This window comes from Quercus robur, chromosome 3, assembly GCF_932294415.1.
Source record: "Quercus robur chromosome 3, dhQueRobu3.1, whole genome shotgun sequence".
In the NCBI taxonomy this organism is placed as follows: Eukaryota; Viridiplantae; Streptophyta; class Magnoliopsida; order Fagales; family Fagaceae; genus Quercus; species Quercus robur.
In genome coordinates this window covers 16,133,342-16,146,371 of record NC_065536.1, presented here as the reverse complement: position 1 = coordinate 16,146,371, position 13,030 = coordinate 16,133,342, and the positions used below count along the sequence as shown (strand labels likewise).

Sequence of the window (13,030 nt, the reverse complement as noted above, 5' to 3'; positions counted from 1 at the left end):
GAGACGAGTTTGTACATCACTTATTAAATTATTATGATATATACGGGGTTTAATTTTATTTATTTTATGATATATATATTTAAGTCCTTAGGGTAATTCAACTGTAAAATTCTTAAAATTATATTTTAAAATAAATTGATTAGATTTTATCACATCTTCAATATTTAAAAACAAAAATTTGATTGTTAATATTCATTTTTTGCTGACAGAATTTTCTAACATGGGCCATGTATGATTCTAGAAAATATAAAAGATAACCTTTTTTTTTATTCTTTATATATATATATATATATATATAGAGGTGTTCGCGGTTGTGGTGCGGTACGGTTTTGGGTCACTTTTAGCACTGCACTTTGCAGTGCGGTTTAACTAAAATCATAACTGTACCGCACCTCACATGTGATAGCAAAAATAAGGTGCGGTGCAGTTTAGAGTTTAACCAAAATCATAACTGCACCACACTTCATTTCTGCGGTCACATGTGTGGTGCTATATATAAGATGAGGTTTGAAGTTGGTATATTTTTCAAATTTTGAGCATTTCCTACCCATCCCAAAACTAATTTTTCCTTTTTTTTTTTTGCCAAGTTTTAAATTATTTAGTTAGTTTTTCTTTATTTTGGGTTGGCTTTTCTAGTCAACACTTGCTAGGGTTATCAAATTTTTTTTTTTTTTAGAAAACTAGGGTTATTAAACTATTAATAATATATTTAATATTAAAAATAAATAAATATATTAATATATAGAAAGGGTGTGGCGCGGTTTGTGCGGTTTTCTTATTATAAAACCGCAAACCGCACTGTACCATGTGGTGCAGTGCAGTGCGGTGTATTGTTACTTGCAGTGCGGTGCGGTTATGCAATTTTGCGGGCTGTTTTGGTGCAATTTATGTAGTTTGGTGAACACCCCTATATATACAAGATTGAAATTATACTCTAACCTAATTTAAGTGTATATGTGTGTGAAGTTTCTTCCTGAAGACTTAAACTCCAACCCTTACCCCTCCCATCACCATCGCACCAAAAGCTATATATCAAAAAGTATTGTATTTACTCTTTATTTTTTGTTTTTTAAGGGATAATTAAAACAATCTTCCTCCAGGTATAAGGAAATGACAATGACCTACATAATTTTGCACCTACATAATTTTGCAAAATGACAGTCATCTCCTTGAACTTTGTGATGAACATTAAAACTAATTTGATATTCTTAATTTCCCTTAATAAATAACTCTAATGTTGTTGACTAAATTCATGCATGCCCTTCATTAAGTGATAATATTCTTATCTCTCCCTTGGCTTATTGATGAAAAGCCTATTTTGTTATTGAGTTACACAATTTACCCAAAAACTAAGTTAATTGAATTGCTTAATCAAGTAAATCAAGGATAAAATGGTAATTTCATCATATTTGTTGTTAGTATTACAAAATTACAAAGCTCAAGGGGTGTATTGTCATTTTTGCATACTTTTGGAGGTCACCAACAGGTACTTATATCTCGAAGGAGGATTGTGTTTTTTTTTTTTTTTTTTTTTTTTTTAATATCATTCTTTTTTAGAAAGTTTGTTATTCAAGATTTTCTCTTGATACTAGAAAAGAAAAAGAAAATTTCTTTAAACCAATTTAGAGGAATCTCCTTGGCCTATTGTTAGATTTTATTCTATATACATATACTCATTTCGATTTCATAGCATATGCAAAAGTTTAGGTTAAGAGCAAACCTCCCATTACATGAACCCTCCACTACAGCTTTGAATCCCTTGTACTTGATGGTGGCTATAGAAGATAAAGGAGGGTGTGTGGAGAGAAAAGACTACTCTCAAACTCTTAACTCCAAAATAGTGAATAATAACTTAATGAGCCAATTTCCATTTAATTAGGGTAAGAATAAGAGCTTCCTCGTGTCTAAAAATTGATCCATCACATTCACATTATGTGTCCATAATAAAAGAACCACAAAAACCCACATTTACATCATCAATGACTATAGTCTACAAATATGAAAAGAAACATAATAGCCAAATGCTTTTTTTTTCTTCTTTCTCCATACTTTATCTGAAACATTCCCGCATGGGGAGGGGAACTATCCTTATCAACTTCATTTTATACTATTCCCAGATAATTACTTCATGTCTTTTATTTTCTTTTTCTTTTTTATATGAACACCACTTGATTTGGTTGGAGTACAATGGATTGCACTAACTATTATTTTGTGTGGGTTGAACTACTTTTATTAAATGTTTCAAATTATCATATGGGGAGAGATAACAAGAATTAACTTAACACAAAACATATAAAAGTATTACTTAACTCAAAAACTTAAGTTTATGGGTCTGGACCAAGTTATAGTATATTATCCACTCAATTTGAGGTTATTATCCAATGTGGAACTCAAACTTAAAAAGCCGAACAACTCGCATGTGAATATAGAATATATTCCACCTTGAAAAAAACTACAACTCTACCTAGAAGCTGAGTATGGTTTTGGCCCCAAATTTTATCAAAGATAAATTAAAGAAGCACTAACTAAAGCAGTGCAATTATATCCTTGTAAGTGTGTAAAGAAGCCATGCCAAGCAGTAGCTTTCAAGCTTGACTAGGTCATGTTTGATAAATTCAAGCACAGGTTCAGCTCGAACCAATTCCAACCGATTTTCAAGCTTGTTAACAAATCACACTCGGGCTTAGCCAAGTTAACCCGGTACTGTTCATATCATGATTATAGCTTAGAGGTTTTTCAATGTTAGTCCAAACCCCTCCCCCCTAAAAATAAAAAAAATTTAGTCTAAGATTGATGAATTGTCAATGAGTTCTAGCATAACTAGCACCTCCTTCTCTTATAGGTTCTAGATGGAAGGTTTGGCCTTGGCTCTGAGACCCATTGTGTGCATGTATCTTACCTATCAAAAGATTGATAAATGTTGAAGTGTATCGATTCTCTTAATTAGTTAAAATTGCAATAAGTATTGACATGCACCAATCTGAAGGGCTACAACTCATTTAAGCCAAAATTTATGCATCACAGTCGTGGTCTTGACTCTTGAGATCAAATACTAGGTAAAAGGTGAGTACTGAATCACTACTGAATAAAGATAGAAGGGATATAAAGAGGGGGGAGGGCCACTCTATAACTTAATGGCTCTCAATAAACACAGGTATGAAGCCTAATTGCCTTCAAACAAACAAGAGAATGGAAAATAATCTAATTTTCTTTCACACAATATCTGAAAGTATCTGGTACATTACATTCTCATCGTTCATCAACATTTGTTTCTGGTCATGAACAGCTCATGTTTGAGGGTCATGGTCACAGGGTCACATCACCAATCACCATCACTTTGATCAATGCTTTCTCAGCATTTTCTACTTTGTGGCTGGCAACATCCACCATTTTATGTATATAGTTGGTCAAGTTCTACCAAATTGACTAGCCATTATGGAACATCCAGGAAGGATCTAATGAATAAGAAATCAATAATTTTCTGGTTTGAGGGTCAGTGCTGAAACATGATTGAAAAACAGAACAAATAAACGGATTGAGATTAGGTGCAATACCTACTTGATGCAATTGATATGAATAGTTGAGATTTGAAGTTGCAAAAAGCAACTTTAAATCTCAACCATTGAATATAAAAAATGAGTAAAAGTAAAATAGTAAAAAAAAGAAAAAAAAAAAATTGTGAGAGGATTGAAGTGAATTGCACCGGATCTCAATCCCAAACAAATTAACTGTGCACGCACCCACTCTGACACAAACAGATCGGTCAACTTAAGAGAGAGATAAAGAGACACGAGACTAAAGAATAAGGTTTTTATGCATTCTATAAGCAAATTTGTAATTTCATTACAAAAATGAATAAGCAGGGCAACCAATTAGGTTAAAAACCCATCTGATCATCAGTTCCCTGCAAGCAGTGTGAGGATCTCGTCTACAGGCCAAATTGTCCAGCTGACTGAAATAAAGCAAAGGGCTTCAAGGAGACATTATTTGAGACAGCAAATTGATTCTACTAGCTCTGCACACCTCTCATTTCCAAGATTTGGAATAGGATTCTTTTTGCTGAAAATTTTTTGTTCTCAGATCAATCCTTCCCACAGCACCTTCATAAAAATAAAAATAAAAATAAAAAACGTTAAGGAACAAGCTGATCAATCATTAAATGAATGCATGTTGTAGACATGCAGCCCATTCTGGGCACTACGTTAATAGGAGGCACAAAATATGTATAAGCTACAAAATTGAGTGTTTCTTTTCTTTCAACAAAAACTTGAACATATGCCCTATGAAACAGAATTCAGCTGCCATTACTTTAATCACTGAGTTTAAGAGGAACTCAAGCTGAAAATGAGTATACTGACAGGAAATAACAAAACATACTAAGATTATGGGAGAATTGAGTGGTTCCTCCTTCACCTTCCATAAGGAGAGGTTTGAGGTCCAACCCATGGTAGAAAAAAAAGGTTTTTAAAGTAATGAGAGATCTACCTCTAGTTGTGTACTCACTAAGGCAATTTGAGTAAAGAAAAGTGATTGACCTCGAAACATTATCTGTTTAGTGCAAACCCTGATCCTTGATAGCCAAAAGTTTTTCTCAGCTGATTAAATAGCTTGTGATAACTTATGAACAGCACACTCAGCTATAGAAAGCCAAGAATTCCAAAGTATGAAGTGCTTATCAACCTCAAAACACTATCTGTTAAATGAACCCTTATCCTTGATAGTCACAAGTTTTTCTCAGCTGATTAACTAGCTTGTGACGACTTAAGAACAGCACACTCAGCTATAGAAAGCCATGAATTCCAAAGTATTAAGTGTTTATCAAGTCAAATTACTTAGTTTCTATTTATTACAGAAGAATTACAAGCATGAAAAGAGTTGCAATTCACAAAATTTACATATAATTATAGTGTAAAAAAATTTGAAGGAATAATATGCATTATTTTTCATGAGAGAATCAGGTGAACTGTGAAGGGAAAAACCTATGTGATAGTCTATCCTGTATACCAGTAAAATATACTGTGCTTGCCAAATTATATAAGAGTAGAAAAGATTACTAAAAAGTTCAAGCACATAAAATGTAACATTTGTCTTATAAATAAAAAAACAACAGTGTACCTTTTGTATCTCTTCTTGGAACCACAAGGGCATGGCGCATTTCTACTGATTTGCCCACTCTTGGCCAAATTAGACCTGGCAATATCCAATGGTGTTGAACCCATCAGTTTTTGCACCTACAGAGCATAACAATCAAATAGTCGTAAGTGTATTTTCAATTTGCATTTCTAGGGAAAGATCAAGAAAATTGAACCAGCCCCTCAACCAGCAAACAGAAAGGAATTAACATGCAAGTAATCTACATTCTACACAACCAAGTGGTGTATAGATATGCATGCCTACAGTCTTACCTGCCTACATAGTCTAGACCCTAGAGTGAAGAAAGAATTAGACAATTGTACAAGTGGCTTTAGGTAAATCTGGTAATCGATGCATGTATTTGTAGCATATACGTACAGAGATCAGTGAAAAACCAGGATCAAGGGAGACCTTTTGCAAGGTGATACAATCCAACATTAGAACCCAGAGTTCCAAACAATGTGACTCTATACTGGTTCTGCATGGACTTGGGGCGGTAAATGGCACAGAGGTGTGTGATCAAAAAGGATATAGGCCCTACCAAGAGAGACAGAGACAGAGAGGGAGAAGCCTACATAAAGTGTTTGCCATAATTTATCCCATCAAGGATTAAATAGACTTACACCCACACCCCCATCTTTTTCCTCATTTTTGTGTAAAATCCTTCATACAGCCAACATATAAAAATCCACTCAATTTAATAGAATCAATCATAGTGTTGCAACCCATGTATACATCCCATATTCTTGGGTACACTTTTTCCATTCTCAATCAACAAGATCCTTACTTTAGAAATAAAAAAATAGAGGCAAACATACTACTCCACTAATCTGGGACTACTATTTTCTCCACTGGTGCAAGAAAAATCTATGCCTTGTCAAGGAAGTGCGTAATTAACCAGAAAACAGTAAGTGCTATACATCCCTCCAAAGACTAGAATACAATAACACACTTATGTACTGGCATGCAAATGCTTAAAAGTGTACTATTCAAGTTTTCCCGATCTAAAACAAGCTTAAAACAGAATTAGACATCTCAATTAGTAATTTTACAAGTAGTAGACAGGTAACGTTGTTTCTATCATTCATATGCATGAAATATTCACAAATCCACAAAACTAGAACACTTTGGCAGAAGAAAATAAAACAAGCCAAGAGAAATTTACCTCAGCAATGTTCTTCGGCATTGGTTTCCCTTCTTCTTTTAACTTTTCTAGCTTCTTTTGTGCCTCTTTGGCCCATGTAAACTTCGCAAGTGCATTCTCTACATCTGCCACCGTGCAATTACAATGCTTTGCTGTTTCTTGTTTTTGACTGCTTTGAATATTCTACACATCAAGAGACCTAAAACCAAAATGAGGAGATTTGCCCCAAAAAATCACCAAAGAAATAAAGAACCATTATAGGACTTTCCTAGATGAAAATACTTCAGCAGTATTCTTCAAATAATGTGGTTTTTTTCAGCTCTATAAGTCATAGTTTAATTGGTCAAAGGTCCCGCGGTGGAAATATTGGCAGTAGAGAATCATTCGGCATTATTATTGAGAGGACCATGTGATGAAATTCATGGACTATATTCAAGTGTTGTTGGCATACTAAATACTAAGCTTTGAGAAGGAAAAGCACATGTTCTATTTTAAGATAAAGAGAAAGGATCTCCATAACTGACCAGATAAAATCAAGAACCTCCCTAATATTTAGAATTTAAAATACCAAGGAATCCATAAGAACAAGACACGCTTGAGTCTATTTTGTTTAACACAAGAAATCCAAGACAAATCAATGATTTTCAGAACTACACCCATTTGAGTTTTCTTTTTCACGATGAAGTTCAAACATCTTGCACTAATACACCTATGAATCTCTATTGTTTTGTAGTATCTTTTTCTTCCTTGTGCCCATGGCTACACCTTGTACAATGAAAAGAAAATTTAGCTTACACCTACTTCAAAACTTATTGTGGTAATATCATTCCTATGTTTCTGTAAGCACAAAATATGCATTTTAAAAAAATGAATCAAAGGGTGTGAAAGAACTATATTGGATCTGAAGTTGACACTCCACAAATCCTTGTTTGAATGGATGATTGTTTCAAGCTTGTTTTCTTTTCCTAAACTTTTAGATTTGGTAGATCATTGCAATTATAGAATTTAATCATGGGTGTACCTATTGTATACGTCCTGTGTACTTGGACTATGCCATTCTTTTGATTGAATAAACAATCTTTTTTTATGTATAAAATTTATATAAAATAAAATAAAATAAAAAGAATCAAATGGAAAAACCAACATCTCCAGTAGAATCGAAGCCTCCAAGATATCGAAGTATAGCTTCCTGTTTCTCAAAAGCATCAGCAAATGTCGCTTCACTGCTTCGTCCCACTATATATTGCTTGAATGTCCCTATCCTTCTCGCATTCTTCAACTCATCCGCAAACCCTGCAATCAAACAAACAATAACATCAATTTATGACAAAATTAACAACAACAACAACAACAACTTATAACCAATGAACATAATGTACAAACAACAACTTAGTACTACTGAACATAATGTACAGAGTACTACCAAAAAAAAAACAACTTAGTACTACTGATCATAATGTACAGTAATTCTACAAATTAATAACTAAAAAAGAACAAAAGGGTTTGACTGTTTAAGACAAAAGGTTCAAAATTTGAAGAAAACAACTACTACAGCAACAAATTTGACACCCAAAAATATAAAAACTACAACTAAAACTATAACCAATTATTACTAATGGATTGAAAAAAATGGCAAAGATGCAAAATTTGAAAGAAATAAAGCCCAAAATGCCCATTTTGCACCAAAAGAGCAAAAGGGTATGATCAAAAATCAACAAAAAAGTGAAGCACAGAAAGAAGAGAAATTTTAGCTAAGCAAAGAGTAGAACAGCTTTAGGGTGACAGGGCGGTGAGGTGGGAGACTCACGGAGGAGAGTGAATGCTTCGGAGCTGATTTGGGGTCCTCCTTCTGGACCTGTAGTGGTCTTCTGCTTCTGCCCAGTGAAGGCCCCTTTGATCTTGTCCACCCATGAGTTGTGGAGCTGTGACGTGGAGGAGATCGAGCGGTGCTGTGACGGAGTTAGGTGACGGTAGTTTAAGGTGGAAGAAGAAGAAGAGGAAGTGAAGAATGAGAAGGTGGTGGGGAATTTGTTGGTTAGGATTCGTGAAGAAGGCATTTTCTTCTTTGGGTTTTGGTATTTGCCTTTGGCTCTCAAATATTATGAAAGCTAATTTTGTGCTATCTTTTGGGTTAGGGTTTAAACTTATCAAGGGTTTTAGAATGGATTTTTAATTGATCATTGACAGAGAGAGAGAGAAAGGGCTCATTAATGTGAGGCGTGGCATAAATACAAAACTTTCATCTTTAGTCCATCACATTATCAATTTATGACATTGAACCAAATGTTTCATCTTCAATCCGTTATATTATTGGTTCATAGGGTTTTTGAAGGGTTATGATATTATTTATTTATATAAAAAATAATTAAATAAAATAAGTAAAAAGGTGTAAAATCTTTAATAAAATTTTTTAAAACAAAATGACATGTGAATTGGATTGAAATAATGTTCATATGTAAATGTAATAGGTAATAAATAGGTAGCCAAGGTGACAATAAAAATAAAATACATGGTGTCATTTTGTTTAAACAATACATAGTTATAGCATTATGTAAAATGGATTTATGATTTAAATTGAAACAGTTTTTAGAGTATACGGTTTAATTTGAAAATTCTGAAAATGAGATCTATTTGAAATTGATCATGAATTATAGAGTTTAAAATGTTTTTTTTTTCTCTCTCTTTCAATTTAAACAAGATGGAAAAGATCAATAATCGAGCCAAAGTCAACGCATATACCATTTGGATCCAAATGTATTTGAAGAGAAATATAAATAAAGTTTGAATATGTAATTTTATTTTCTATTGATAAATAAGTTATGATAATCAACCAATGGATTTAAATTTTATTAATATGTGGATTTAAAACATATTTTATAAACAAATAATCATTTCCAATATATAGCATCACAAAATTCTTGCTAGAGCAAATATTTGAGCTCAACTCTATGTATTGTTAAAATTCATATAAGCAATTTAGTTTGAAAAAAACTAAAAGTACTTCAGAAGGCCCCTGCTTTAGTTTATAAGATTCTATGATATTTTGGACAAGTACAAGCTTCTGCGAGCAAATTTGAAGCTGAAGTACACAAGGTTCCTCCACTCAACTTCATTTACTTTCTTCCTCTTCTTCTTTTTATAAGTGACACTAAACTCTTTATTTGCTTTTTTTTTTTTCAGTAACACTCAACTCCCTATTTACTAATAGCCTTCTGAAGACTTCGAAACAAAATATTTAGAGTACTTTGTAACCCTGCCTTACCTCTGTATTTTTTCATTGAAACATCTGATTGCCCTTGTTTTTAGATAATATTATACACAACAGTAAGCACAACCATGAAACTAAAGAAGAAGAAGAATTAGAAGGAAAAGAATAAGTTAACACATCTCTAGTAGCCATTACATAACGTGACAATCCCGTATACCTACAATGTTACAATGAACCCTTTGCTGCTCAAAAATACAAAACAGGCTCAATTTTGCACTTAAGCTAATGATCCATTCAAATGGAGACCATCTCTTCCACACAAATTTATCAACAGGAGGTTGAAGACTCGATATCTCTGGTTGCAGTAATTTGTGATCATTGAAGGCTCTGATACCTGCTTCCAAATCATGAACTAAACCACAGAAAGAATCAGATCCAAAAAGTACTATGCCTTTGACCGCCTAAACCCAAACCAGATCTCATAGTGATTGAAAAGCAAGCTATCATGTGTATGCTTTCCAATATACTCAAGTCCCAAACTTGTGAGCCGCTTTGTACACTCCTCTCCTCCCATCCGGGAACAAAACTTTATGTTATGTGACACAAATATTCGCCCATCATAAGGTTTCAATTTACTTGCTAACCTCTCCAGTCCGACCCACACAAGCTTATCAGGCATATGAAGAAAGACAGCACTAGCATAGATCAAATCATACACAACTCCTGAACCAAACATGGTGAAATCCATGTCCTCACCTTTCACAATCAGAGGGCGCTTGTATAGGAGCCCTTGGGAAGGAAGCTCATATCGAAATGCAGCCATCAGAGAGAGCTCATCTCTTTCAAGACAATGGAAGTGCTCAGGATTGAGATAGCGAATGAAATGCAAGCCAACTCGGAGGGTGCCACAGCCAATCTCAAGGACACGTGAGTCAGGCGTGAGGTGGCTGGATTCAGCAAGGAACTCAAACACATCTCGCCCACCTGCCCAGGGCTCTCCATAGTTGCTGTGATGCTCCTCAACAAGAAGCTCACCCGGACATGGGAAGGCTGTGTGGTTTTTTGCCTCAGGTTCTTCATAATGTGATATGCCTTTGAATCTGGGGAGGAGAATTTGTTCATAATCTTGACAAAGACATTCATAAAAATACATAAAAACTGAAATGCAGAAACTCAACTATGTATATCAAAAAGATAAATCTACACATACTACATATAGCCTTCAAATAACAGCTGAAATTATAATGTTGCAAGAAGTGTCCAAATAAATGCATAAGACAGAACCAGCATTAAATTGATTGATAAAGTGTCCCTAGATGTGATTTTCCAATAAAACTAAATAAAAAGGAAGCAAAAGCTTCTAATCATATGCTTCCAATTGTGTTTGTTTTCCTGCAGTCCTACTGATCATAGTTTCTAAACTATAGTCTACCTATAATTTTTGCACTTCTAGAAAGCAAATGATTCATTGGCCTACTTGACACTAACACCCATCCAACCCCACTCCCACCTAACCTGAGTCAAGGGGCACAAGCATTTTCCAAGCCGCAGAACAGCATAAAAACAAAGCATGTAAGTTAGACCAACCCAATGAAAGGAGAAACATTTAACAGATTCCATGGAAACTTCCATCACGATTCTGAAACCAGTATCAATGAATGGCAGATACAATGTCTACAGGCTCTAATCCCCTGTATCCGTGTATTCCAATCAAAAAAATGTGTGTGAACTCAAAGGGCTGATTCAACAAAAGCAAAGTATAGTTCTAGAACATTAACACATTGAATACACCAAAGCTTAATTATAACTTCCAATAAACACATTGAACAATGCACAATGTTCCAGAAAAGTTTCCCCAAATTTTCTTGCATTTCCTCTCAGTTTCCCACTCTTCCCCGCTGCCCCTTTTCCCCTCCATGCTATTAAAATCCGTCATCCACAACCGACATTTCTTATTGACCATTTCCCCACCCCTTTTTTCCTCGTTTGCATTCTTCCTCCCACAAGCCACCACCATCTAAAACTTTCACCCCAAACCCCCAAATCACTCGGTTCCAAACCCAACTCCCCCACTGCCCACCACATTAACCAAAACACCAAAAATAAACCAACTCAGTTCCACTCACTCTATTCTCATAAATTCCACACACACACAAAAAGAAAGACTAATCCCAATTCTAAAACAACTACATGATGCACACACAGAAAATATAAACACACAACTCTTAAATCCTAATTAAGAGAGCAATACATAAATAAACAAATAGACACATAAAAACATAGATAAACAAATATGTCACACACCCATATCACAACTACACACAAATTAAAAAAAAAAAAAAAAAAAAAACTTCACATTTGAATTCACACTAACAAGTTAAAACAACACACACCCATTTCAACACATTCATAAATACACGCACAAAACATACATACATATAGAAACAAATTCATAAACTACAAAGATAGAGAGAATGTACAAACTGTTCGAGATCTTGGAGCTGCTGGGCTCTGGTGCGGGGGTTAATTCCTTTGCGGAGCACATTATCCTGCATATGAAGGCCGTTCAATCGGATCTGATTCTTCACCCACTCCACATCCTCTTTGGTCGTGGACACGGCGACACGGCCAGCACCACCACCAGCATCATCGTCAGCGATGGACACGGGGACACGGGGTTCGGCGGTGGAACCGGACACGGGAGAAGTGTTGATATTAATATTAGAGGGACAAGAGCATGAGGAAAGAGAAGACAAAAGGAAGACCAAGAAAATAGCGGCAACCGAGGCTCCAAGTACTAGAACTGGTACTGTTATCACTATGCCCTTCGGTGTCGTCGATGATGTGAGAGCCATGCCTCTCTCTCTCTCTCTCTGAACTGTGATTTGAGCACAAACTCGGAGGTCTGTTTGATATTTCGTTTTGTTAGATACAGTTTTAATAATTTAAGGATGCATTTGTTTCCATGGAAAATATTTTTTGATTGTAAAATATTTTCAAGTAAAAAAAATATTTTTAAGTATTTGGCTATATTATGAAAATTGTTTTAGAAAATATTTTTATGTGTTTGGTTACATTCTAAAAACCCATATTTCTACTAGTTTCTCACATTTTTTTAGCCATTTTTTCAGTTTCCAAACAAATTTTATAATGGAAAATTTCAGTATATACAGTTAACAAAACAAAAATCCATTAGCTCCATTTATTCACAGGCTGAACATGTTATCGGGTCAATGAGATCGGTCTTTAGCGGTGGCGACGAGATCGGTCTTGGGTGGTCACGACGAGAACGTGATCTAGGCAGTGGGGTAGCATGATCTAGGCTAGCCGGAGCTTGGCTGAGGTGAGCTTGGAGATGGGTTTGGATCGTGTGAGCTCTCTCTCTTCAAATGTGGTTTCCAGAAAATGTTTGAAGGTAAAATTAAAGCGTAAATGATTTTATGCTTTTAGTGGCTTATTTTACGATCAACAGGTTGCTGAATTTTCGTTTAACCGTATTTTTTGTGGGTACCAAACACACACAATGGTGTAAAATAGTTTCCTAA

At 34.8% G+C, this 13,030-nt stretch overlaps 2 protein-coding genes across 2 annotated transcripts; both read right to left on the bottom strand.

Annotated features, from left to right (window-relative positions):
- Positions 1-3,796: 3,796 nt before the first annotated feature.
- On the bottom strand, positions 3,797-8,510 carry LOC126717281 (uncharacterized). Its single transcript, XM_050418803.1, has 5 exons — positions 8,085-8,510; positions 7,422-7,570; positions 6,299-6,460; positions 5,116-5,231; positions 3,797-4,100 (listed from the first exon to the last, which is right to left on the bottom strand). Exons 1-5 carry the CDS (start codon positions 8,332-8,334, stop codon positions 4,082-4,084), a joined length of 696 nt encoding a protein of 231 aa, XP_050274760.1. The 5' UTR covers positions 8,335-8,510; the 3' UTR covers positions 3,797-4,081.
- Positions 8,511-9,636: 1,126 nt separating this feature from the next.
- Positions 9,637-12,411, bottom strand: LOC126717280 (uncharacterized). The gene is made up of 2 exons (XM_050418802.1): positions 11,970-12,411; positions 9,637-10,585 (listed from the first exon to the last, which is right to left on the bottom strand). The coding sequence occupies exons 1-2, from the start codon at positions 12,338-12,340 to the stop codon at positions 9,931-9,933; spliced, it is 1,026 nt and encodes a 341-aa protein (XP_050274759.1). The 5' UTR covers positions 12,341-12,411; the 3' UTR covers positions 9,637-9,930.
- Between the last annotated feature and the right edge of the window lie 619 nt (positions 12,412-13,030).